Genomic DNA, 27,997 nt, shown 5'->3' on the forward strand with positions numbered 1-27,997 from the left:
CTCTCTTACTAACTTGTACACATCCTTTCTTTTGTCTCATTTGCTCTGGGAAAGCCAGATGTCAAGTTGTAAGGACACAGAGACCTATGTGTGAGTGAGCCTGGAAGCAGATTCTTCAGTACAGATGTCTTTAACCCTGAACAGTATTCTGCAGACACTGAACCAGAACCACCCAGTAAAGCCAGTTGCACATTCCCAATCCTTAGAAAATCCAGGACTGTTGTTTTATGCTGCTAAGTTCGGGATAAGTAGTTATGTAGCAATACATAACAGATTAGTTGGTATTGAGAGTTCTCCCCATATAACAAAAACCTAAATTGTTGGGATAGGTTTGGAACTAGACCATGGCCCATGAGGACAGTATTAGTGAAGAGGCTGTTAATAAAAGCCTCATGGTATTTTACAAGGCTGCAGGTGAGGGCAGAAAATTTAGTAACACTGTAACCTTTAGTTATGTGAAAAGTAGAAAATTTACTTAATAAACTGGGTGATTTAGCTAAGGTGATTTTCAACCAGAGTTCAAAGTGCTGCTTTATTTTTCTGCAAAAATGGTAAAAATGAGAAGAAATAAGCTAAACTGTTAAAGAGGAGTCAGGATTTGATTTTGGAAACGTATAGTCTCTCCAGATTGCAACCAACACTAACATTCAGCAATGGATTCTGAGTCAAGATCGAATCTATGTTATTGACCCTCCCCCCCAAAAGTCTAAAAACCTAAGCTGAGAGTGACTAAAATCTTCTGTTTAAGACCTCAGAAATATCAGAGATGTGCCTCAGACAAAAGGCCTGCTAAAGAGAACTATATGCTTTAAAGCTTCTCTCAAACAATACTGTATTTTAGGAAGCTTAAGGGTGTTTAGTCTCTCAGCAAATGCTCAAGATAGTAAAAGGCTTATTTCAAAAAGATGCATGGGTATGGTTTTCAACTAATGGAATGGACACCAATGAAATTCATAGAAGACTGTTATTTTTTTTTTTAACAATTATATATTCAGAAACATTGAACTGAAAAAGACAGGAGATGATACAAAATACTGGGTTGGCCAAAAAGTTCCTGTGGTTTTTTTCTATAAAATAAAAGACACTTTTCTTTTTCACCAATAACTTTACTGATTTGGATATTTTGAGTATGTCAGCTATCTCCCGCCTGGCATACTGCTGGTTGTTCTCAATCAATGTCTCGATTTGATAGCTATCGACTTCAACTGGTCTATCTGACCGTGGATCACTGTCCAGTGACAAATCTCCAGCACCAAACTTCCCAAACCACTTTTGACATGTTCAATCAGTCACAGTACCTTCTCCATACACTACACAAATCTTCTTTTTTTCATTTCAGTTGCATTATCTTTCTTGAAATAATAAAGTACAATATACCTAAAATGTGTATTTTCTTTCATCTTCAATATCAAAATGGCTACATAAAAATTCACCAATTTTGATTTTTTTTTTAAAAATGCACACTGATATGATAGCTGTCACAATACAGTCTAACAAAATTGTTTCCAATGAAGTTAAAGACAACTAAGTGCTACTAGAGACATCTTACAGAAAACAACAAATGACCCTTCTGGCCAACCCAATCAAAAGAGGCCTTCAGAGTCCAAAATTTGGCAGGAAGGTATAGCTAAGAAAACTCAATAGCAAACAAACATGTTCTACCTTCTGTGCAAATGGTAAGGTGACTAGAGGGTAAAACCAAATATACAAAGGGCAAAGCTGAGAACCTTGAGTGAATTATCCCTCGGAATTGATGCTAAACCAAGGAAGTACCATCATTTGTCTGACTGGATTTCAGAAATGCTCTTTACCAGGGACCCCCTGTGCCTACCGTCCCCACCTCTGCCTTCCTTTGAATAGGAATGTTTTATAGCAGTCATCCTAAGCCTGACCCAATGCTGTATACTGGGTATGTGAGGAAGGTATGGGAAGATAGATTTCTTTATGTTTTTAGCTTAGAAGAAATTTGTACTTGGAAATCTGTACCTATAGCACTACATCTGAGAAGCCTCACTGTACCTGAATCCAATTTGGGTAAGATTTTGGACTGTGAGCTGGTACTGTAATGGGATGATACTTTGGGAGTCCTCAAAACATTCTGCATGTGAAGAATGTGGTAGCTAGCCTCTAATGATCCCCATCTCTGGGCATTCACTGCTGCCTGTGTAGTTCCCTCCTCCGTTTTTACCAGGGTTAGTTTGTATAACCAATAGCATATGACAGAAGTGAAGGTATGTAACTTCCAAAATTAGGACTTTTATGTGATTTCTGCCCTGAGTGCTCTCTCACTTGTGCTCTTGCTTTTTTATTACTTCCTTGGGGTAAAGCCTGCTGTTATGTTGTGATGACAGTGATATAGCAATGAAGAAGGTTATGAACAGTGGCCTCTAGTCAGCATGGAACTGAGGTTGCTAACAACTACGTGAGTGAGCTGAATTTCACTTCTGAATTTCAGAAGTGAAATTCTCGACTCTGAAGCCTTTTAGTAGACTGCAGCCCTTAGCACCTTGTGAAAGACTTAGTCACTATCACCCAGATAAGTTGTCCCCAGATTCCTAGCTCTCAGAAACTATGTAACATAATGGAAGTGTCTTTTGTTTTATGCTGAGAAGTTTGGACTAATTAATTTGTTACAAAGCAATAAATAGCTAGTATAGGGCGTAAGGAAGGTTAAGGCAAAGCCCGGATATGGAGGCCAAGGTCATTAAACCCCAGTAAGGAGATCTGCAATTCATTCTACCACACACACACACACACACACACAAATTTAAAGATTTTTAGACAACAAAATAACAACCAGACTCACACATTTAAAAGAGCCTCCAGATAACTCTGAGAGGGCTGGAAATGTGAAAACCAGAGTAGGGAGACCAGTTAAAAAGAATTTGCAAACCTTTCAGAATAAAAAGGGTATCCTAATCTTTTTTTAAAAGTTCTCACCTCAGGACATTCTTTTTTCATTGCTTTTAGAGAGACAGAGAGAGGAAGGGAGAAAGGAAGAAAAACAGAAAAAATGACTGGTTGCCTCCCATATGTACCTGTACCAGGGATCAATGCCCAGATCAGGATATTATGCATCCAAACAGGGGGTCACATGCAACTGTGCCCAGACAGGGATCTAATCCGAAACCTAGGTATGTGCCCTGACCAGGAATTGAACCAGCAGCCTTTTCATTGTGGGAGACACTCCAACTGCACCACACCAGCCAGGGCATAACAGGAATTCTTAGGTGCAAATGCTTAATAGATTTACATGTAGGGTAGCCTTAAGAACTGAAAATCAATGAAATGTAAACAACCTCTTAAAATGTGTAGAGGATTTTTTTTGCATGTGACAAATTCTTCAAAATACTTTTTATACGCCTTAGGTAGCCATTGAGAAAGCAAGCATATATTTAAGTTGAGAAAACAGTCCATTTCTGTAGACATTCTTCTCTCCTTAATACCATGCTTTTTGATACCTTGCTTAATATCTCATATTCTATCACAAATACAACTAGATATGTTTAAAAATCAGCATCCACTCACTATCGAAGCACTCCCGAATAAAAATCATTTGGTATGAAGAAAATTTGTTGAAAAGTTTAAACTTAAAAGGCAAATTTCTATCCTTCTAGAACTAAAAATTAAACTATTAAGTTAAAATGATTTCAGCATTTACTATATGGTAAGGTACCATGTTATATACTTTACACAGGATCTCGTTTAATCATTACACCACACTTAAAGGGGACTTTAGGTAGTACAACCAGAACTTAACTCAATAGTTCATGGAGTTGTTTTAAACACTATTAGACCTAATGCTCCCTTCTTTTTAAATCCTTCGCTATTCTACTTACACACATTTTTCAAACAACCAATCCAAAAACTTTACTGCAAAACAAGTAGAAGTAATTTTTGTAAATCCTCACCTGAAGACATGATTTTAGAGAGAGGGGAAGGGTGGGAGAGAGAGGAGAGAACCATCAATGTGAGAAACACTTGATTGGCTGCCTCTCACATGCGCCCCAACTGGGAATCAAACCCCTGACCTTTTGGGTTTACGGGACAACACTCCAACCAACTGAGCCACGTGGGCCAGGGCAAAAAGAAAGTAATTTTTAATAAAATAGGTATTCCAACATGTAAATGCTTGGGATAGGTACTCAGAAGACAAAAGAATGTAATAGATCAAAACCCAGACTTTATGCAGGCTTTTACTATGATTGAGACTAATATCACAAGTGGTGTTGATTGATGGAGTTACTTCCAAAGTGGTAATATCTCCTGCAAGTACTGAACAACAAAAAAAGTTCAACATTCCCTTAATTTACCTTTTGTTGCAGTCCTGGAAATTCTTGCATATCAAAATTGTACAAAAAACACTTTATATGTTAAATGGAATTAAGTCCTAGTCTTGTAATTTATAAGTGGAAATTTCACCTGCTGGTATGTTTTACAGGATAGCTGAAAGTCATGTGAGTGATTCTTTATTTTGCAGGACCATCCTTTGCATGGTGTAACTTACTGTTCCTGGCCCCAACAGTGCCTCTCTCAAATGATGACAATCAAAAGCACCCCCACAGTCTTCCAGGAGTCCTGAGAGTGAAAAGAATCCCCATTGAGAACCACTGCAGAGAAACAAGGAGAATCTGCAGGCATCCCATGGTGCAACCCTAAAGGTCTTGAAACAAGTATGCTGTATAAAGATCCTTCATTGTAAAGATATTTATACAACTGTGGAGCAGAAGTGATACATACTCACTGGAGTTTATCGAGCCACCAATTTCTACCTAGTGGGGTTATCTGTCCTTCAGATGCCATCTCCAGCTGCAGGAGTGGTCCTGTACCATTCAGAATATCTAGTAGAACAGTATCCTAACTGTCTGTGCATCTGAGGTTGGCTGAATAAATCCCACCATTCCTCATATCCATTATCAACCAAGTTCAAGACTTAAAAGCATCACCCTGACTCTTATCACCATTCTCATCTCAATATTCCCTAATCTGACCCAATTTTATCCCTTTTCCCACTTTCCCAAATTCTTTCACTGTTGTCTTAGAATAAAGATGTATCAATACAGTCCTCTTTATAATCTCAACTTCTTCCAATGCTCTCTCATCTTGTCCTAACTGAAGCCTGGCGGTGTCTTCTAAAAACAGTGCTCTCTATAGCCATTTCAAGCAGAAGCTGTTGATTTCCCCATGCCTTACATACTAACAATTGGGGATAAGTGTTCATTCCCCTTACTTCCCATGGCTAGTTCTTTCAAAATCATAATTAGTCTCTCTCCCCAAAGCTGTCATATACTTTCTTTCATAGTCACAGAACTCTTTTCAACTACTACTGCATTTCTGGCATTCTTAATGACAATTATCTACATCTAATACCACAACCTTTTCACCCACCCTAATCTTTTTTGTATCTCAGCCACCACTCCTGTGGTTATACTCTAGATTTTGCTTTCCCTCTGAAATCTAAATTCAAGCCTTACTCTTTAACCACCAACCCCCTCCCGGCTGTCTAGTTTCACCTATTCCTACACTCTCACTCCAACAAATCTATTCCACAGAACTTTCTGTTCCAATGAGTCCTACCATTTCCCCACCATTTGTCAGCTCCTGATGTCTTTTTTCCCTGCTGAGCCAATTTAGCTCCTATGGTCTGTCATGAGTAATCTAGCTCAGATACTTTAAATCTCCTCAGTACTCTCTTCCTTCTTCATACTTGTTGGGCAAACCCTAGAAAAACACTAGTACATACACATACGTTGTGCTTGAACTCAGTTCAATGCTTACATTCAATTGCCCAAGTGAACTAATTGGTTTCACTTTAAATGACCACAAATAGCCCTCAACTAATTCACCTATACTTCTACTTTTCTCTGGTAAGTTAGCTTCCCTATACATACCTTTGTCTCTCCTGAGGTATTCATACTTCTCACTCTGAGGTGATGTCTGCATGTCATTACTTAATGAACAAAATACAATACAATCATGCTCCCACTGCCAACTTTACCAAATGATCTACATCTTTCCTCACTTATCTGCCTTCCTTACTTTAAAAAAGGAAAAAGTATTTGTGCTCTAATTTGTCACTGACCCCTCCAAAAACCTGATCCAGGAAAAAGACAGAAAATAGTTTTTAGGAGCAAAGTGGTTGAGTAGGAGAAGGAGGAATGGGGTATTTTATCCTTTTTAATTATTTCACTCTAGCCATTACACTTTTTAGTAACTCTTGTTTTTATTTATAATAGCTATTTTAATCATTTTTATCTACTAATTCTATTAACTAGGTTATCTCTTTTTATTTTTCCTTTAGTCATCCATTATATTTTCCATTATAGTTTCTTGCATGCCTGTAAATTTTTTTTTCGTTGGGTCCCAAACATTTTTGGACTTTATTCTGGGACACTGTTAAATTACTTGAAATTAATTTGATGCTTTTGAGCTTAGACGTTAATCTTTGTTTGTTAGGAGAGTGTAGAACTTGCACTTTGCAGGGGTGTCCAACCTGCCCGTAGGCCAGATGCAGCTCAGGATGGCTATGAAAGTGGCCCCACACAAAATTGTAAATGTACTTAAAATGTTATGAGATTTTTTTGTGATTATGTGTTGCAATATATTTAATGTATAGCCCAAGACAACTCTTCTTCTTCTAGTGTAGCCCAGAGACACCAAAAGGTTGGACACCCCTAGCTAGAGCTAATTTAGCTCCACTATTAAGGAAATAGCCCTTTTCAGGACTCTTATCAGATGCCCCTTGAATTAGAACATGACTTTCCACTCTAGCTATGAAAACACAACATATTGCCAGCTCTTTGTGAACTCCCAGAACTGTTCCTCCTACTTCTTTCCAGGTGCCTTTCCCTCAGCCTTGGGGAGCCCCGAAGATCAGTTTTCAGCCAAAGACTTAAAGCACAGGTGGCAAACACAAGGCCATCCAGCTGAATCAGGCCCTCCACCTTGTTTTATCCAGCCCAATGGCAGCATTGAGCTCTCCCATAACTGTTAAGTAGTTACATTTATAGCCCTAACATTACATTTGGCCTTTTGAAGGCAATCAAGAGGCTAATGTGGCCCTGGTGAAAGATGAAAATGAGTTTTGACACCCCCTACTTAAGGGAACCTCTCTGTGCACCTCCAGTACCCTGCTCTTAAGCTACTTCAGCATCCCAGAACTCTGCATTCTGTCTCTTCAACTGAAAAAAGCTATCAGGCTCTATTTGAGATCTTCTTTGCCTGGAAACTCCCTAGAAAGTGACTAGGGCATTGAGGGCTCAACTTTGCTTCCCTCCCCCTACTTCCCCTTGTGTCTGCTGAAATTTCGTAAATAATTTTAAAAAGAAATCATTTGTTGGTTCTAAGCTCCCACCTTATTTTTTTTTCCTGTTCCTTTTCATAGCAGAACTATTCCAAAGAATCATCCTACTTGCTGTGACCCCTTCATTATTTCTTCTATTCCAACTGGGCTTTTCTTCCCACCACTTGAACAAAATAGTCCAATGGCAAACATTTAATCAAATTAAGCAGTTATTTTCCCCTTACTTATCTTCTCAGCGGACATAATTAATCATTATCCTTCCTCCTTGGAACACATTTAACCTCATTTTCTTCCTACTCTCTAACATCTCCTACTCTACCTGAGCCCCAGGGTGCAGCTTTAAAAATTATTTATACACCACTTTCAAATTTATGGCACCAGCCCATGATTTCCAGATTATACACTTCTAGGGCAAACTGCTCTAATGTACTACATTCTTGCATATTCCAACTGAATATGGACAAGTAACCAGCACTTCAAACTGAACAAGTCCATCCTTTCTATACCCTCCTTCTTCTAATTTTCCCTTTCTCAGTAAGTGGCCCAATCATCTATCCAGCTGCTCAAGGTAAAAATCAGGGGTTAATCCTTATTCTTTCTCCCCATCTAGTACACTCATATCACTCAGCAAGTTCTGTTGGTTCTACCTTCAAAATGTACGTCAAATCCATCCATTTCTCTTTATCTCCACCCTAATTAAAGCCATCAACTCCCCCTCTTGCCCAATATGACTCATTCTCCACGTGGTAGGGGGAATAATCTTTACAAAACATAATTCAGATCATGTCACCCTTTTGCCTGAAACTCTCTAGTGGCTTACTTCATTTCAAAAACAATCAAAACTCCCTGTAGTAGCCTACAGATATAGACCCTCTAACTTCTGCTGAGTCCTCATCTCATACTACTCAATCCTTTTTTTCCCACTTTTCTCTAGTCATACTGGCTTTCTCTTCCGACTGCAGGCTCTCTGATCTTGAAGTATCTCTGCCTGGAATGTTCTTCGTCCAGGTCTTCACAGGGTTGGCTCATTCCCACCATTCAAATTTCAGGTGCAATGTTCCTTCACCATCCATGCAAAGAAAACTATATATCCTCCTTCCACCTGAAATTCTGTATTATCTTGCTCCATTGCCACATAAGAGTTGTGTTATTATTTTTTATTTTTATTAATTTGCTTTTTGATTTTTGCCTGTGCTTTCCCATTGAAATTTGGTCACACAATTAAACAAACACCAAACACTGATTATGTGCCAGACACTATTTCAGGTGCTGAAAACACATCGGTGAATGAAACAGACAAAATTCCTGCCCTCATAAAGCCTCCATTCTAAAATGTAACATCTACGAAAAAATGAACCATTTATTCACTGTTACATCCACAGGACCTTTAACAGTCCCTGGCTCATAGGAAATATGCATCAAATATTTGCTACAGAAGTGAATAAAAATGGATTTGTTTATATTTTGTCTTTGCACAAGATACATCACCTCAAATATCCCCACTTAGCTTTTAGAATAATGATCAAATTCTTTCTTTAGACTTCACAACGGCCATATTTATATTGTTTTCTCTTCACACATCATGGGTAAATCTGCAAACATCCCTAAAATTCTGGCTCTAATTTCAAATTTTCATAACAGAAAAATCATTCTGTGACTACTGCACCCATTTGTATTCACTAAACCTTTAGAACTACAGCCTTCCTAGACTAAATGGAAACCACTTACTCATGCACCTGTATTACTTTACTTTCATGTACCTTATGTTTATATAATATGCAAATGCACTCACAAACTAATTAAAGATTTAATAATTATAATTATGAACACATAAAATACATTTGAAAAAAGACTGAAATATACAGGTAACATAATATACTCGTTACAACAGGAAACTATCATAGTTCCACTTCATTTTGCAGTCAAGAAAACCTGGGTGAATGGGAACATGTATATGCAGTTTTGGAAAATGGATGAGGTCCTAGGTCTAATAACTTCCAGTTTAATGCTTTTCCCAACTAATAATTATCTAAATTTAAAGACACAGTTTTTTACAACTATATCATACAACTCTTTAAAGACAGAGAACTCACTGAACATAACAGACAATCCCAAATACAAAGGATTGTATAAATGCAAGTAGTTTTTGAGCATCAACAAAAAGCAGGGCCATTCTAAACATTCTATTAGTATTTAGTAATACTGAAATTCATCAGTATAACACATTTACATATATTACTATATACTAAAGTTCATTAGTAAGGGTAACTGACTTGTCTCAAGGCCACAAGAAGTACATTTTCTCAGAGGATATATATAACTGGTACTTGTGCTCCCAAAATTATTAAAAAAATGAAGCCCCAAATAACGTATCCCAACATATAAAACCACCAGAACCTCTTATTAAGTCATTCAGAGGACATTTAAACTTCAGGTTATCTTTGTCCTTGAATTCACTGTAAGGTCACATCCTATTTCTTTAACTGTACTTGCTCTACTGAAGAAAATTAAACCAAGATAATCTGCTTTAATAATCTGTTGCAGCCTTGGCTGGTACGGCTCAGCGGACTGAGTGCCAGCCTGTGAACCAAAGGGTTGCTGGTTCGATTCTCAGTCAGGGAACATGTCTGGGTTGTGGGCAAGGTTCCCTGGTGTAGGGCACGTGAGAGGCAACCTCATGTTAATGTTCCTCTTCCTCTTTTTCTCCATCCCTTCCCCCGTCTAAAATAAATAAAATCTGTTGCAAAATTCAGCAAACTATGTCACTGTGCATATTTGAAGCTGAACCATACTTATTAAAGATAACCTAACAACAAATAATAGAGGAAGGACTTGTAAAGAACTGATTGTATCTGTATTCATCAAAGCTCCAACTCCAGACAATGGATCATATTAGGTTTACTGACTGCAACATTTTTTTGTTTTTCATATACCTACTATAGTGGGGCTGGTAGGTGAAATTCACTTCTTTGAACTAAAGGTACAAAGCTGAGTATGTTTAATATTGTTATAACTTAAAATCATTCCTATAATCACAGACCTTAGATTAATAAACTTAATCAAGAAAGATCTGCCACAATTTATAAATGTGCTGAAGACAACACAGCTTTTCTCTAGCAAGTTGCTTAAAACATTTGAATCATCTATTTCTTATTGATTTCCCCATAAACATCTTATTCTTAAGCTTATTCTTATATAGTTTATATTCTTATATAAACAGTCTTATAGAAACGTTACTATATTAATGTAAGTCACATTTTAAGGGTTCAAAAGTTTAAGATATATTCTACCTAGTTCTGTCTATTTCATACTTTCATACTACTTCTGCACTTACAATTCATTTTATTCCCTAATTAAATAAAAATGAAAAATTCTTATTCCCTTGGGTTGGCTTTTTTTAAGTAAAATCAGCCTTAGCCGGGGGGTTCAGGGGACCTTGTTGGTTAGAATGTCTTCCCATACATCAAAAAGGTTATGGGTTCAATTCCTGGTCAGAGCAAGGCAACTGATGGATGTTTCTCTCTCTCTCTAAAATCAGTAAGCCTATCTTTGGGTGAGAATTAAAAATAATCTTTAAAAAAAGTAAAATTACACAATATAACATCATTTCATGGCATTACTGCTCCTTTTAAACACTACCCTCTAATTTACAATTACCGTTTTAACCAATTACCGATAATAAGTCCCCTTAACTTTTCAGAAAAATTGTATCATATAGTTAGAATTCACACCTTCACATATACAAACTACTCCTGCCATTATGTAGGTTCATGCATACACACGTCTTCCATCTGTTTCTTTGCCATTACTACTACTACATACCATGGATGTAATAGAATGCAAAAAGACAAAACTGAAAACGAGTCCACTGTAAAGTAGTAAGAGTGGTTGGCTTAATATTTAATTGTAGCAATAAATTAATGAGCTTGTAATTATAGGTATTATTCCTTGTTTACAAAATGTAAGCTACCCTACATTTAGATGGCACTTTTAATTAAGTCCTATTGATTAACAGAGAAAAGGTAGTTCAGCACAAATTCCATTAGGGATCACAAAGCACCCACAAACACTGTTAGATACATAAGCCTGTTAATTTTCATTGTTGTTTTATAAGAATACGAAGTCTTAGTACAAATGGTACTAAACCAAAACTTTAAATTACAAATAGTAAACTGAATCAGTTAATATTAACACTCCAGGCACTCAGGTAGTAGTTATTGAGGGGTTCCTTTTGTAGTGAAGTCTTCAGTCTTTTCCTAAGCCTTTAATTTTTTAAATTATCTTCTCCTATTAACTCTATGTAGTAACTGCCATTCTGATAAAACCAAAATAACTCCATTTGAAACTTCAAAGATAGCAGATCTTTAAGCTTTCTACCACACCTTGAGAAATTGATGACAAGTATGAATTTTCTTCCTAGAAAAATATGCCATCATAGAATTTTACATATACATCATGGTAACCCATTATCTTCCAGAATCATTTTCATGCAACCTCAAAACCCCAACTTAGAAATTCCTATTCAAAAATATTTTGGGCAGGGTAAAAAGATGAAACTGGACTTTATCATTGGTTCTCAATTACCTGTGATTTTATCTGGATTAAAAAGTCTTGGTTTACAAAGTTTTAGAGGAAAAAGATTCATTTCTTTCAAAAGTGAGAAATCAAAAATTTAAACTTATTTAAACTTTTTATTAAAAAACTATTTCTATCATTTTAAAAATGTAGTGCTTAACCATTTTTCTTGTATCAGCCCAATATTCCAATTTCCCATATTTCCAATTTCCCCCTAATTTCAGAAAAAAACACCCGTCTGTTTTGTAAGTGGTCCTTAACTTGGGCTTAATGATTATATACTGGGCCAGTAATGAAGGATATAGTTTTAATAGGAGAGAAGAGGCTGGTGTTATGAGACTATTCCATCTGGTTAGAATCCTACTAAAACTACGTCGGATTGTTATGGCTAGACTTTAAGTCTCAAAGGAGGCTGTGTAGGGTAATATCAGTGTCACATCATCATTCAGATCTTATTTGCATCACATATGCTACCGAACCCAGCCTAAGTAAGGACAAGAAAGGTTAATTCTCTGCACCTTATAATAAATGAAGCCCCACAGCCTATCCATCCCAATGGGAGATGTTAAAGCACTACAGGAACGAGGTAGCTGCAATTTCTTAAATATCACTTTAAAACCAAAGTTTACAGAATGTCATTCGTAAAGTGAGTATTCATAAAAGAGAATTATAACTAAACATAAAGCTCCAATTTTAATTTTAAAAAGTCAATAGTAACGATATTTTAGAAAGCTATCCTTTCCATTAAAGGTAAAACTGGCACTGAACTTACTATTTTAACTTGAAAGATCTTAAAGATTATAATCTATAAAAAATTAAAATATTATATATGTCTCCTCAAATGCTTAAATTTCTGTCCTTTTTATCCCTAATGGGACTCATTTATCTCATATTTAAAGCTGATAGTCTACTAATTTCCTATGACTTGAAAATTAGTTCTGTAACTCTTTAAACCTTCAAGGGTTACTTTTTGATTTAGCAAGTTACAACATATTACATTATACCAATTCAGACATTTAATCCCTGGCATCTATGACCTCAAGCAAGTCCCTCACTTTATTATAATCTTAAATTGCTTTCAGCCCCACAATAATAAAAAAATTACTAAATTCTAAAGTTGACAAAAATTAATTTGAGGGGCGAAGAGGGGACTTCTACATAGTTTCTTAAAAATTAAGAGTCATGCCTAATTAAGTCAGTTGTTCCAACTGTATTATAAAACATGGTTAAATGGGAGTACAATGATAAGTGTTATTTTCCCAGGGTTAAGATGTAGAATTTGTCAAGTCTACCATAGAAGCAAAATATGGTAACAATTACCAGGTATAGCTCACTTGACAATTTGCAGATACATTTTCATCATGAAATGCTTTAATGAGGAAGTGCACACAAAACTGTCCTCATCTAAATTTGCTCCATCTTTCAGTATTAATATAGGATTTTACATTTTCTAAACTAGACACTCAATTCAGGGCCTGGGTCACTCCAGCCTTAAAGACACAATGACTAAATGTCAATCAAAGGCAAAAGTTTATTTCAATCCTTTCTAAGTATATCGTACTTCATCAAATTATCAAAAAGTTTTTGTTTTTTAAGGTTAACTCTGAATTCAATTACCTTGATTTATACTTAGTATATTTTCATAATTGTGTAACACACTATTGCCAATATTGTGATTTATACAGCCCACTACTACCTGCATCAACCACAGGACTGTAAAGCAGCTGTTTGCATTCTTGTATTAACTTCAGTATCTATTCCTGAGGTCTGTGTTTCACTGATCAGTTTTGGCTGGATATGAAGTGCAACAAATTCTAAACAGATGACAGAAAACGGTGTGAAGGGAAAAGAAATCCCTCATTGTCCTTCAAAAACAAGGATGCCATGTGTTACAAACTTAGGATATCCACTGAAACTATGTCAAAATTATGTCAGTGAATAAAAATTATCTGTAAAATTTAACAGGCATATTGATACTTCAGTTGAGCTAAACTCAGATTTCAGGTTGTATGTCACTCTTGGGACTGCCCAAGACTTAACTAAAGCACCACTTTACTACATTTCTAAAGTGAACTTAAATGCTATCTTGCTTGTATCAAGGCTCTCCCCTTCCTTGGCCATAAAACAAAAACTACAAATCAATTTCCAAGACAATGTAACACCAAGACCCCAAATTTAAAATATCTGTAAAACTTATAAACAGAAACAAAAATAAAACCAAAAGACAAGATTCTGCAGTCATAAGTACTTTAATTTTTATAAACAAATCACTTATTTAAAGATAAACAAATGGCACCATTCTACGGCTAAAGTTGATACAAGGAAAATAAATTAAGAGATCCTGTCTCCTGTGCTGCAAGTGAGTACTATAGACAATCTCCAGTACTACATATACTTATTTTAGCTTATCTCTATTTTAAGGCACTAGCTTCAAAATTAACATTTGACTGTCACAACTATTTTACTTTTAAAAGGTAAACAACCCAAACAGTTTAAACAGCTTTATTTTCAAAATCCACATTACAGAGCATAATTTCTACATTTAAAATTCTTACAGTACCAAATAGAGGTATAACAGTACAATTTTCCACAAATTTGCAGGACACAAATCCAGCGACTCCTCGACTTCCTTGAACTGTCAATACACTGCACCTGTTTAAATGGCTGTACCTGAAAACCAAGGTATGCAATTCCTTAGGATTAGAAGTCATCAAGTTAGACTGTCAAGGATCTGGGGGAAATGAGAGGAAGATTCTATTATCCTTATGTCTCAACCCAACTTCCATGACAAGGTAAAGCCACAGCTATGATAAAATGTCTATTAGCTGTACACATTTAAAATACTGAAACCCACCCAAATTAGGCATCTCGATGTTAAGATTCCTTTAGTTCAGTTATGTATATGAAAAGGGCCGTCTTTCAAAACTTAGTTTTAACATCTTGAGGTGGATGTTTTCTCCCTCCACCCCCGTGTTTAGAAACTAGAAGGCAAGCGAACCTAAATTTTATTAAAACAAAACAAAACAAAAGCCCTAATAATTACAGGCTTTAGAAGAGCCACATACTCCTAAATAAATAAGTAAAATAAATAAATCCGCGACATATTCTCAAGTACTAAAGAAAAACTGAGGGACGGTAGTTTAATTACCCTCCGACTAACTAGAACTGGTGAGGAATGAAGGCAGAAAGTTAAGTCCCATCTGCTATGAAAGTCAAGTCGTCCAGGCAAATACGCAGTCCTCTCAACACTTCGTTGCAGGGAGAGGGATAAAGCCTCAGAGACTGGCCATCAACACCGGAGACCCCAGGAAGCTCCACGTGGGCCCATGGAGCCCCACAAGCTTTCCAGGCCACCAGGAAGTGAGACGCCCGACAGTGAACAGAACCTGAACTCCAGGACGCCAGTGGCGCGCGAAGATCAAGGTGGCCCTAGAGCGCCACCAAGCGGTGCGCAGGGTGGCCTGCAGGCGGGTCCTCCCCGGCACCAGGCGCGCCGCACCCCCACAGCCACCCAGCCCGTTCCCCTCTCCGGATGCACAAGGCCCAACCCGACAACTGAGACCACAAAATGGCTGCCGGCAGCTTCGTCACGTGACCCCTTTGTGCCTTTCGGGCTCCCGAATTCCATGAGACCCGGGTACAAGTGGCGGGGGTCGACGGGTGGCCTCAGAGAAGGCCCCGCCAGGCCGCGGCGGCTCGGGGTCTAGGCCAGGGAGGCGGGGTAAAGGCCGGGCCGGGGACTTAGAGTCGGCGGCAGAGAGAAGATGGCGGCCATTTTGTGTGGGTTTGGTGCTCCGCCGCCGCCGGCAGCAGAGAGAGCAGGGCCTGGCAGTGGGTCGGACAGGGGAGTTAACACGTACCGACTCCTCTTCCTTCTCCATTCCGGTGGGCATCTGCGGCACGGCCCGGTTTATCGAAGCGTATTCGTGCAGATCGGGCAAATCCTCACAGCGGAAAACCGGCAGCGGCTTCGAGGCGTCTAGCGCCCGCGCCCGAAACGACAGTTTACTCATCTCAGGCGCAGCAGATACCTCTCCGCTCTGGGGAAACGGCCCCGGCCAGCGGGATCATGGAGAACCGGGGGTTCGGTCCCCACTCGCCTACCGCTGCCGGGGACTTGAGGGGCGGAGCGCAAGCCCGCCGTCCGGGCCCTCAGAGCAGCCGGGAGGGTGGGAGGCTGTGCCGCTCCGCTCCTCTCTCGCTCGCTCTCTTCAATACGCCATGGCCAACATGGCGGACATTAAAACTCCACTGTGCGCTCTTCAGCCAACCCCAGCCATTCCCCACACTGCATCGCGCAGCGGCGCGGGCACGCGGAGGGGGGGGCGCGGGCTCGAGCGGGCGCCGACAAGGAGCGCGCGTCCCGCCAACCCCGGCGCCCGCCGGCCGCGTGGGCCGCGCCTAGCTACTTGTGGCTCACGCCTTGGGCCCGGAGCGCGACCAGACTGGACGGGTCTACTGGGCTCTCGGACGACGGGGCCTTAAGTCCCAGGTCGCCGCTCGCTTTCCGAACACTCTCCCTTATTCACTCTCTCCCCCTCCCAGCGCCGTTGGCGAACTGGCGAAGGTGCTGGACAGCTTTCCGCACCCGCAAAGCTTTTTGAAGAGCCGCGGCGGTAGAAGTGCTGGGCGGAACCACTACCCGGGGTCGCCCCTCTCGGGCACCTGCCCTCCCGCCCCGCAGGCGCGAGGAGCGGCGCTCCTGGGTACAGATGGTGGGTGAGGCATCATATTCGCCAGGCTTTCTTTAAGTCTTCAAAACAGAAAATGCAAATGAAATTAGGGGCAAAATACTACTCATGTGAACTTTTGCCAGCGGTTATTTTTATGTCTAATGAAACTCTGGATTACAGGCTTAGTATCACATTGGTCAGCCAAATATAAACGGATGTCACCCTACTCTGATCCAAAGTAAGTTTTTTTTTTAATTCTGCATTTTATCAACCCATATTTACTCTTTTGTTATAATTGAAGCAAAGGGAGTAATAATTATTGGGCACTGTAACTTTCAGGAAAAAAATTAAAGACCTACTTCAAAATTTTAGAGCCAGTTCTTTATAGGTAGCTCATGATTTTCAGTTTGTACGGAAGGAAAATGCTACTTCACAGAGTTATGGGTTTAGTTATTTTTATCATTTGTTCTGAGAAAAACTATAAAATTGAATCATGAAGACCTGTACTACTATGAATTCAAAAAAAGGAAAAACTATTATTAGATATGGATGGATGTGATAGATCAACTCTTGATTTTTCTTACAAAAGAAAATAGGTATCTGCACAGAGCTATTTCCAGTGGAATATTTTAAAAATAAGTCTGGCGACAAAATTTCAAATGTTCACTAAGATACAAAATGTTTCAAGTCTGTTCTTCTCCCTGGGAGCTATATAGTAAAAATAATCAATTCTTTAATACTGGGTTGGATAGGGACTGTATTTTGCTTAAGGCACATAGGCAAAATGCTACCTTTCAGGCTTGTTTATCTATACCAGGAGGGGGGAAGACAAGAACATAGATGGTAGTTCTCCAAAATTATCCTAAAACTCTAGTATTGACAACTCACTTCTGCTGGGCAGAGGGACTTCCATTGCATTTCCTGTAAGACTATACACTTATTCATTCAATGAACAAACATTTATTGAGCCCTCCTGGCCTTCTAAGTATACTGCTGAGAGCTTAGCACCTAGGAGGCTCCCAGAGGAGTTTGCACAGGGGGAGAAGGACCTGCGGAGGATGGCAACTACCCCACCAGAGGTGTGCGTTTCCATTAAAGCCCAGGCTATTGTGGAAACAGGAAGGAGTGGCACCCAATCTATGGGGGAAGGCTTTTTGGAGATGACATGTGAGTAAAAATTATGTAGGATAAGTATGGGTTAACCTTGCAAAATGCAAAGAAAGGTATCTTAGGCAAGGGAAGCAGCATGCACAGACTGAGCACCTGGAGAGTGTCTGGGATCCTCAAGAATTGCCCACTGAGCTGCGAAATATGGTACCTATTTAACTAGGTTTCATTGTAGCCCTCTCTAGCCTACAGATTTCTGAAAATCCTAGTAGTAAAATTTGTTTGATTGAGGAATCCAAGACTGGATTTAGAACAAAATAGAGTGAACTCTTAAGTCATGAGTGAACCACCAAGGAAACAAATATTTGTGTGTGCGTGTGCATATATATATAAACTTTTAAAACTTCATTAAAAATAGACTATGGATAACATTTTCCACATCCTACATTAGTAATAGTGGGCACTATACAACTAAGATCTTTGTTCCCCAGAAATTCTAGAATCATCTCCCACAGCAGATTGAGAGAGATACTTACAAATTAAGCTTGCCTTTTGTCTATAATGTGCCTGCTAAGAGATATTTTCTTTCTGCATGAGTTTCCTATCCAACTCAATGCCCTGGTCCTCCTGGGTTTCCAAGGACCCAAAAGCTGGAGTCCCTCTCATATTCAATTCACTTCCCTCCCTCCTAAGTGGCAGGAGTGCAGCAATAAGGGTTCAGGGTTTTTTTCTTCAGCTTCCTTTATCCAATCAAAAGGTTTCTCGCAAAAATGTCTAATCTTGCACAGTCTTTTAACTTTTTCTATTCCCAACTTCAAGTTCCTTCTTTGCCTAAGTATTCCTAACAATGGTGATGTGATTTTTAATGTTACAAAGGATATATATTAGTGTAAAGCTGACTGTACTAACTTTTCTGCAAAGGGAAATGGTTGGGAAGGGACTTGGAGTATTTAAAATGCTTTTAATTCATGCCATAACTATATACTGAATAGGTAACACACAGTACCATCATCATAGCGAACAAATAAAATATTAGTAAAGGGATACCCACTTAACAAACGACCACCATAGTGAGATGCAGTGCTGTTCAGAAAGAAAGCTGTCAGTTCTAGCTGGGTTGATCAGACATCATGGAGAAGATAGCAGGTAATTTGTTCTGAAAGATGACAAGGAATCCAACTGGTAATGGGAATGACATGGTAGAAGATAGGGTATTCATAGAAGAAGGCAACTGTATAAACAAAAGCATGGGAGATATGCTTGAAGATGAGGTTTATTTGGTAGAGTTGGTAGGAGATTCTGACAACAATCTAGGTAAAACTGTTAAGAACTTGGGTGAAGGGAGTAGGAGAAGAAAGTAGAAACATAAGTTTTAATGACAAAAACAATTACTTACAGTATCATTACCCTGAAACATGATTCATTTTGTTTCAAATACAGAACTTCTGCTTAAACAACAAAATTGAATGTCAAATGCAGTGCTCTGACACTGCAGTCCGCTGTATATATAAGCCTGACATATGGATCTAAACATTAGTTTATGTCTAATATGTGCCCAAGTCCTATTATTTCTCTGAAATTGTTTCTGGGGTTTGCCTTATGTCCATTCCTATTGTCTTAACCATAGTCCCACTTAAAAACAACCTCCAATCCAATTTATTTTTGATTAATTTGTTACTTCAATAAACCTTTATGAAGATCCTACTTTATTGGAAACTGTGCTGGTATTCTCCTAATAGTGGCTAGTAGGAACTCATGGTGTCTGGTATAGGCTGTGGGTCTCTGGGGACGTGAAGAACACAGGATCAAGCCGCTATTTCTGGGCTTCGTAGTTTATGTCACCAAATCTCCGTGCCCCTTTCCCAAATAATTTATTTATACCTGCTCTTTATTTTGCCATTCTATATAGCCTTTTTTCTTTTCTTCTTCCCTTTTTTTAAATTTTTGGCATGGCTGTCAAGGCCTAATAATTTTGTCTCTGTCCAACATTGCTTCTCATTACTGCCTAAGAAAAGCTCCTCACTATGGCTGGTAAATCTCATCTCTTCAACATCTTTAGAAATCAGAATCTCTTTCTTGCCTCCAGGTTTTCATTCGTTCCTTTCTTTCCATTCTCTTTGTTGGGCTTCAGATCATCTACTTCTACCAAAATACTACATCACATTTTTGAGGAACATTTTGAGGATTAAGTAAAGCACTTCACATAAAGCATTTACAATGGTCTCTGGCCCACAGTAAACATTCAATAGATGTAAACTATTGTTATCCTTCAAAATCCAACTCCAATGTCACTTCCTTCATGAAACTTTGAGTGCTTAACCTCTCTAAGTCCTAATTTCCTAACCTGGAAGAATGAGGTTAGGTAAATTCAAAATAATTCTTAAGCTGTACCAATATTTTTTGTCTCTGAACTCCTATCACACTTTTAATCAATAAGAATAACTAGCATTTAACTTCCAAAGAAGTTAAGTTCTCTTTGATGTGACAATTTATTGAACATTTACTATGTGCCAGGCAATGTGGAAGTACATTTTAAATGTATTACCTCACTTAATTTTTATGACACACCTATGACTATGGCCACTAAGCTGGCAAGAGGTGAGGCTTAAGTTGATGCCAGAGTGCAGCCCCAGGAACTGGACTGTAAGTGAGTGAACTAAAAGTGAGGAAAGAGAGAGGCCTCTTTCAAAGTCTTGGCAATGAGGGAAGGGGAGAGACAGACAAAAAGGGGTAGCTATTCAGGGCACCAGTTATGTTGTTTTTGAGGGTAGGAGAGATGTGGGTATGTTTGCTGAATCATGTAAATGGACTGTCTTCCTCTGAAACAAGCAGGAAGGAGGGCAAAAATGATATTGATCCAAAGAAGTTAAATTCTCTTTGATGTGACAAGATTTTTAAAAAATCATGACATCAGTTATGGTAGCAGGAGACCAGATTCTTCATTCCTTCAACTATTCAACAAGTATTTATTGGATATTTACTGAAAGCTAGGCAAAGCATGATCCCTATAGCCTCGTAGAGCTAACAATAAAGTGAGACTGCATTTGTATTTAATTGGGAAGATGTGAAACTAATTTCTTTAAAATGTGTGACTGCACAATGATCTCAATGTTAAAATGTAATACAAAGTTGTAATTGAAAGCATTGTGTAAAAGTACTAATACTGAGTATTTTCACTGAAAGTGACCATTTTTTGACTTTTTTATTGTAATAATAAGTTATGTGAAGAAATGGCATCAAATAATTCTTTCAACATACCTTTAGGAAAATAAAAACTGGAAGCTTTTTATGATGTGTTGCTTTTTTTCATTTAGGAAATGTTGGGAAATAAAATACTGCAAAATTCATTGCAGTATATTTCATAGGGTTTCTCAGTAACAATACCGAACTACTACTTTATCTACAGAGTTGATTTATTGATGGAATTCTATACCTAATATTTAAGAACTATGTTTGATATAAAATAGTTGAGAATATTTCCAGACAGACTTAGTCATTTCAGTTTAATTGTATCTTCATTATACACTACTAAAACAAATTGTACCTGTCTGAGAAGGAATTAAGATTTCTAAAAATCCATGAAATGGTTCTAGCACTACTGTAACTAAAAAGAAAAGAAAGAAATGGAATACATTTTATTATGTAATACAAAATCCTAAATTTACAGAAAATCCACTCTAAGCACAACAAGGAGCCAAACTTTACAACCTACTCACCCTCAAAAAGTGGATTGGGAAGTCTGACCATTTTTAGGACTTGCCCTCCTTAATTCCCAGTTCTATAAGTCATCTGATCTTTCCCTCACTATCCACAGGTAGGTGATGAGACCTCTATGGTAGCATTTTAATAAGGATGTTGGTGGAGGCCACTGGACAGGTGTTGGGAGGCATAGACAAAAAATGCTTTGGAACCTGAACAACAGCAATGTAGTATTTAAGGAATGTCAGTCATGCCAGTTAAGTTACCATAATAATAAAGGTCCAACCTGGAAAATAGGGAAAATTGAAGAATTCAACCATATATAAAAAACATTTGGTAGTATTTTTGTCTAAATTGCATTTTGTTTAATTATTGTTACCTTTATTTAACCCAATGACTGGCACTTGCTGACAGACTATTGTTTATAGCCGGTTGTGTTAGTCCAAGGTTGTAAGGGGCAGGAGGATAAAAGTGAGTGTGGGGAAAGAAGGCTGACAAAGGAGATGAAAGAAAGGTAGCAACCTCTAGGTGCCTTACAATCTTGAGTACATAAAACATACTACTTGAGCATTAGTATTACTAAGGAAACATACAACTCAGTATAGTATAAATGGTACATGAGTGGTGAAGGAAAGAAACTTAAGAGGAACAAGAGAAAAACTGTTAATGAAGTAGAAATTTATAGTGAAAGGCTGAAGTCAAATACTATATAAGTGGGTGGTAGACAAAGATTGATGAGGAAGAGGGTATTTAAGAGAGGGACTGTTGTGAATTGCTATTGCTTTATGACTCAAGGAAGGAAATTATTATCTTTCTGAAACTTGGGGCACAGAATTAACTTTTATCATCTAATAAGATAATATTCGTGAAATAAACATTTTACTATATTTATTATTTTTTATGATACTTAGAATAACGTTGTGCCAATTGCTATCTGACTCCAGTTCCTCCTCTCTTTCAAAGGAGGGAAGGGAAAGTGATTTCTAACCAGAGGAGTGTGATTATAGGTATGAAGGATGATTCATGGAGGGAGAGGAGAAGGGCATGGAGAATGGAGCCCCAGAGAACACCCACATCCAGGAGACAGCAGAGTGAAGAAAGCAGGAGAAGCATGGAGAGAGGCCAGGTGAGGTCTGTATTTCCAGGAGGTATCAATGAAAAGGACCAAAAAGAATGAGGAGGTCCCTGGAGATCACACCAAACACAATTTCAATAGGATGCTGTGGGTGGAAAATATCTTCTCCTGAGTTGAAACATGAATTGGAGGAGTCTCTGGCTGAGTGGTACCTGAAGCATGTTAATCATTAACCAGGTAAGCCAAAGGCTGTAAGGTTTTGCAGTAATTTCCCAGGTTCTCCAGTGTATTCTTGGTACTTGCTCAAAGGACTGAGAGCACCTTGAGGTTCAAAATCAGCTGAGCTTCAGACAGAGAGTAGCTAACATCATCAGCACCTCATGCATTAAGCATCAGAAGAAGATATGTTTTATTATTTTACAAGTTTTTACAAAATCCTGTTGATAGGAGGAAGTAAAACATTATCTTCCATCTTTAAATATGCAGAAACTGGTAAACAAAAGATCAACCTGACTTGAGTTACTGACAAGGTTATAAGCGACACCAGATCTTAAGATTTCTTCTGAATTAGGTTTCCATAATTCAGACACTAGATTTTAAGACAAAAACAACAACAAAAGTATCTCTGTGGTAGCACATATATTTGGATAGATAATTTGATTTTAACTGATTTACTCATAATCAGATTAACATTTTGGTCTTTTTATTTCTTCCAGTATTTTTTGTTTTGTTTTTCACTTGCTTATTTTATAATATTGTAGTGATACTACATATTGTTTTTGTGGTCCTCACTCCTTATTTAATATAATTTGATAATGTTCTCACCTCATTAAATAATCTTATAAGATTAGTTTTTGATAGTGATTTTAACCTATGTATATAGCATAATTTACTTAAGCACCATCTTCTAAAGGGCCATTTTAAAGACATACTGAATTTTCTTTATTTTAAAGAACATATGTAATCTTCAAAGAACATTTGAAATAAAAAATGTGTTTAAATTTTCCTGATTTAAGGCACAGAAAAATGTCTGCTATTCTTTGAATAACAATCAAAGTCAGGTCTACACAAATAAAGGTTGGCAATTTTATTGTCAATTTGAACTGATTGCAAAAACCTAATTCTTAAATGTCAATATTTCTTCCCAGATATAAGCTTGGTATTTTTAAAATTATGTTCCAAAGAACACTGTTCCAGATGTTACATTCTAAAATGAATTAATTACATAAAAAAACAGTAAGTTAGGGGAGTACTACCTATTATAGCTTTGTCTTTAAAGTATGTATAGGTTCAGACAAGTCCTGCAGCAAAGACATCTATTTACTGATACTGAGCATGGTATTTTCCAAATTTATGTGATCATGCAACCCCTTACCACATACTAGCAATTAGCACCATTAGTTCTACAAAAGGCACACTTTAGCAAATTCTAATCTATGCAGTACAAAGAAATAAGTGTTTCTGAACAAATTATCCATTTAACTACTTAAAAAGGTAGTTACGTCAGACCATACAGTTGGTCTGACGTAAACTTTGAAAAAGCAAAAAGATGTTATAAATGTAAAGTATTATCTTTATTCTTAAGATTTTTATCCTGCCAAAAACACTGCAAAGTAAGACATTTGAATATACAATTGGACAGAATTCTAACAAGCACTATAATTTAACAGATTACTATGTGGCAATACATTTGGTGTTTAATACAAAACTGACCAGAATGTTTAGCTACATTTCTTTCCCAAAGTATCTTTACGAAAAAGAACAAGTTGAGTTTTGATTTATAGATTTTTGCTCTGACTTAAGCTCTTGGAAAATATCTTTTTTTTAAAAAATATTTTATTTATTTATTTTTAGAGAGGGAAGGGAGGGAGATAGAGAGAGAGAGAGAGAGAGGAACATCAATGTGTGGTTGCTGGGGGTTTTGGCCTGCAACCCAGGCATGTACCCTGGCTGGGAATCGAACCTGGGACACTTTGGTTCCCAGCCCACGCTCAATCCACTGAGCTACGCCAGCCAGGGGAAAATATCTTGATACAATCTATCACCTAGGTTGTTATGTTAATTCAGTGAAATTAAAGTAGGGTTTGGCATGGACCTGAAACAAAAGTCTTGCTCCATAAACATGAGCTATTTTTAAGGGTATTTTTATTTTGTAACTTCGACTAAACCATTTTGTTTTTCTGAGCTTTACTTTGTATGTGCAGTATAAAACATAAGGATTGTAAACCCTTCAAAACTCTTAGCTAAGGAAACAAAACTAAGAAATCCTCCAATGAAACCAAAGATTAACTAGATATATAGAAAACTAATTTGTGTACAATATTATACTCATCTTCTGGAATCTTTTTGGTTCATTTCCATTGTGTAGTTTTGTGTCACTCCTATGTTGAAATCTATAGGGAACTATGCTGCACTTTTCCCCTCCATTGCCAAATGATTCATCAGATGGTTTCTCATGAGTGTTCAATCTCTAAATCTGGTCAAGCAAGCTCACAGGGAGTCAGGGCCTCTCTGCACAGGTTGCTACTGTTTCCCTCAAGATGAGTGCTTTGCTAGTAACAGTCAAATGATAAGTAACATTTTATATTCAAAGTAGCAACATTATGCACTAAGACGTAGCATTATGTGCTGCAAGGAATACTGGCTTCCGCGATTGAAGATCTGGATCCTAATCTAATGTCTATCCTTTACCAGCAGAGACCCTATAGAAATTATTTAATTTCTGAGGCTTATGTATCTTATATGCTTGGCCTAAAGAATACTTGTTCTCCTCATCCTTAGGGCATTGTGAAGAACAAATGAGATATTATAGTGAAAAAATTTTGACAATTGCACAGTACTATACAAATATAAAGAAGAATATATTATTTTATTTCAATTCCATCATAGTAGTTAGGAAGGCATATATATATATATTCCCTCCAAACAACACACTGGAACAGAAAATCTATGACCTGTTTAAATCATACAGTTGGCTACAGAAGATTTGATTGCTAGACTAGGACCCTTTGGAAATTTCCTTAAATAGGAAATCCTTAAACAGAAATCCACCCATTTGATTTATTTTTTACTCCTTTAACTTTATCTTGCTTTTTTTCTGAATTGTTCTAAAGAGTGTCTAGTACAATATAAAAGTTTGGGAAGTCTATGATAAGTTTGAATTAATTTGAGATAAGAAATGTACCTATAATTTTTACAATTAATAAATTATATAAGTTTAATATAATTTTCTCTTCATGCCCAATTTAGAGCAGAAAAATAAATTAAAATGTTTTCTTCCTGAATTTTCTCTGCTCACTAGTTTTTCCCCTTCAAAAAGCTGTATTCAAAGTTTCTAGCAGAGGAGCTTTAAGAAAACAAATTGCTAAAAGACAGAGTGTAATGTAAGGGCTTAAAAGTGCTAGCTCCAGAGCCAGACAAAATTTAGGTTTGAATCTGAACTTTGCTCTTTCCTAGCTCTGTAAACTTGAATAAGTTCTTAACTACTATGATAAATAAATAATCCACATAACCAAACTTACTGAGTTCTTTCTGTGGGTTAGGTGCTTTAATCCATTATCTCATTTCACGTCTACAAAATCCTACAAGATAGTTTCAGTGCCTCTCAAGATAGCTTACAAGATTTCAACAAGTATTAGATACTATTTCACATAAAAGCTCAGCCTTTTTCTTAAAGGAAGATTAAGGTCTAGTTTCCAGTGTAGGATGAAAAGATAGTTCCCCAGGAGGAGGCCAAACTAAGTTCTCATTACCTTCCTCTTAGCATAAATGATAAACTGGGTTTACAGTAAGTAGCCCATCAGTCTTTTCCCTGGAACAAAAACACTAAAAACCCAAACCTTAAAGAGAAAGAAATGCTATCTGAATAAAAAGTGTTCCTTCCTGAATTATTATTTTTCAAATCTTATCCTTTCCCCTTCCATGCACAAAGATGATAGTGCACACACACACTTCTTTACTTCAGAGGAGCAAGGGATATGGTCCCGTGTCTCTCCAATACCTAGCTGTTTTTCTGCCTAAACAGAATTCTCTTTATCTTCATTTTCATGGGTTGTTTCATAATGTGCTTTTTAAAATAACTAAAATTTCATAGTCTATTTGAAAAATAATGAATGTTCAGGATTAATTTTGAACTGTGTTCTGTAAAATAGATTTTCTTAAAATTCTCTTAATTTTCAGTGGGATAAAAACAACAAAACAATTTTAAGTATAAATGAAAGAGTCTAACTTTATATATATAAAGGTATTGCCTCCATCATGGGAATTTTTAAGACTATTTTTAAAAAGAAAAAGCTTTTTAAATCATGTTACACTTTTAGAATTAATTCATTAAAAAACACTTCATGCTTTGCTATCTCTCCTGTATTAGTTATTTATGAGCATTTTATTTTAAAAGATGTAGGTTCCAATTCTGGTTCCACCACAACTAGCTGTATGATCTTTATCTTAATCTCCTTGGTTCTCAGTCTCCTCAACTTTGAAAAGGACTAAGATTTGATGATTTCTTGAAACTTAAGTTTTATGATGATCTCCCATTTTCCATAGTTGGTACAAAAAATGGGGATACCTAAAATGTTTTAGATGTAAAAAGTTAAAAGAATTAAATTGAAATACATGATTTCTATAGAAATTATGACTTGAAGAAATGTTCCACTTCCTCACAAAACCAAAAGAAAGATAATAACCAATTTGAAAACAAAGAACAACCAGAACTGCCAGAAAAACATTTGTATAGATGTCCAACAATGAAGGAGTTAAAGAAACATTCATCCAGACAGCACACTGAGACAAAGAAATATAGCCTAAATGGAAGAACAGATCAAAGCTCCAGAAAAAGAACTAAGTGATGAGGAGATAGACAACCTGTCTGATATAGAGTTCAAAACACTGGTAGTCAGGATGCTCACAGAATTAACTGAGCTCAGTTGCAAAATAAAGGAAGACATGAAGGCTACACAAAGTGAAATAAAGGAAAATATACAGGGAACCAACAGTGAAGAGACTCTAACAATTTGGAACAAAGGGAAGAAAGACAAATCCAGCTGGAACAGAATAAAGAAACAAGAATGCAAAAAAGAAAAAAAAGATGAGAAGCATAAGAACCTCTGGGACAATTTTACGTGATCCAGCATCCAAATCATGGGAGTGCTGGAAGGAGAAAAGGAAGAGCAAAATATAAAAAACTTATTTGAACAAATAATGAAGGAAAACTTCCCCAATCTGGCAAAGAAAATAGACTTCCAGGAACTCCAAGAAGTTCAGAGAGTCCCAAAGAAATTGGACTGAAGGAGGAGCACACCAAGACACACCATAATTAAGTTACCCAAGATTAAAATAAGGAAAGAATCTTGAAAGCAGCAAGAGAAGAGAGAGTCACCTACAAAAGAGTGCCCATAAGACTATCAGATGATTTCTCAAAAGAAACCCTAGTGGCAAGAAGAGGCTGGAAAGAAATATTCAAAGTCATGAAAGGCAAGGACCTGCATCCAAGATTACTCTATCTGTCAAAGTTATGATTTAGCATGGAAGGGCAGACAAAGTGCTTCTCAGATAAGGCCAAGTTAA

The 27,997-nt window shown here is 37.3% G+C and overlaps 1 protein-coding gene across 3 annotated transcripts in view; it reads right to left on the reverse strand.

Annotated features, from left to right (window-relative positions):
* The window catches only part of EPC1 (enhancer of polycomb homolog 1), a 114,194-nt gene that overhangs the window by 71,506 nt on the left and 14,691 nt on the right, over positions 1-27,997 (reverse strand). Inside the window, exon 1 of one of the 3 annotated variants that reach the window (XM_045820135.1) lies at positions 15,739-16,125. The exons of 1 other annotated variant lie outside the window; for it this stretch is intronic. In XM_045820135.1, coding sequence (XP_045676091.1) covers positions 15,739-15,891 — 153 coding nt within the window. In that variant the 5' untranslated portion in view covers positions 15,892-16,125. Of the gene's footprint in view, positions 1-15,738; positions 16,126-27,997 lie in introns of those variants that run through there. One more of the 3 variants, XM_045820136.1, reaches the window with a different exon arrangement.

Source organism: Phyllostomus hastatus, unplaced genomic scaffold (genome assembly GCF_019186645.2).
Source record: "Phyllostomus hastatus isolate PE091 unplaced genomic scaffold, TTU_PhHast_1.1 phas_scaffold_39, whole genome shotgun sequence".
Lineage (NCBI taxonomy): Eukaryota > Metazoa > Chordata > Mammalia > Chiroptera > Phyllostomidae > Phyllostomus > Phyllostomus hastatus.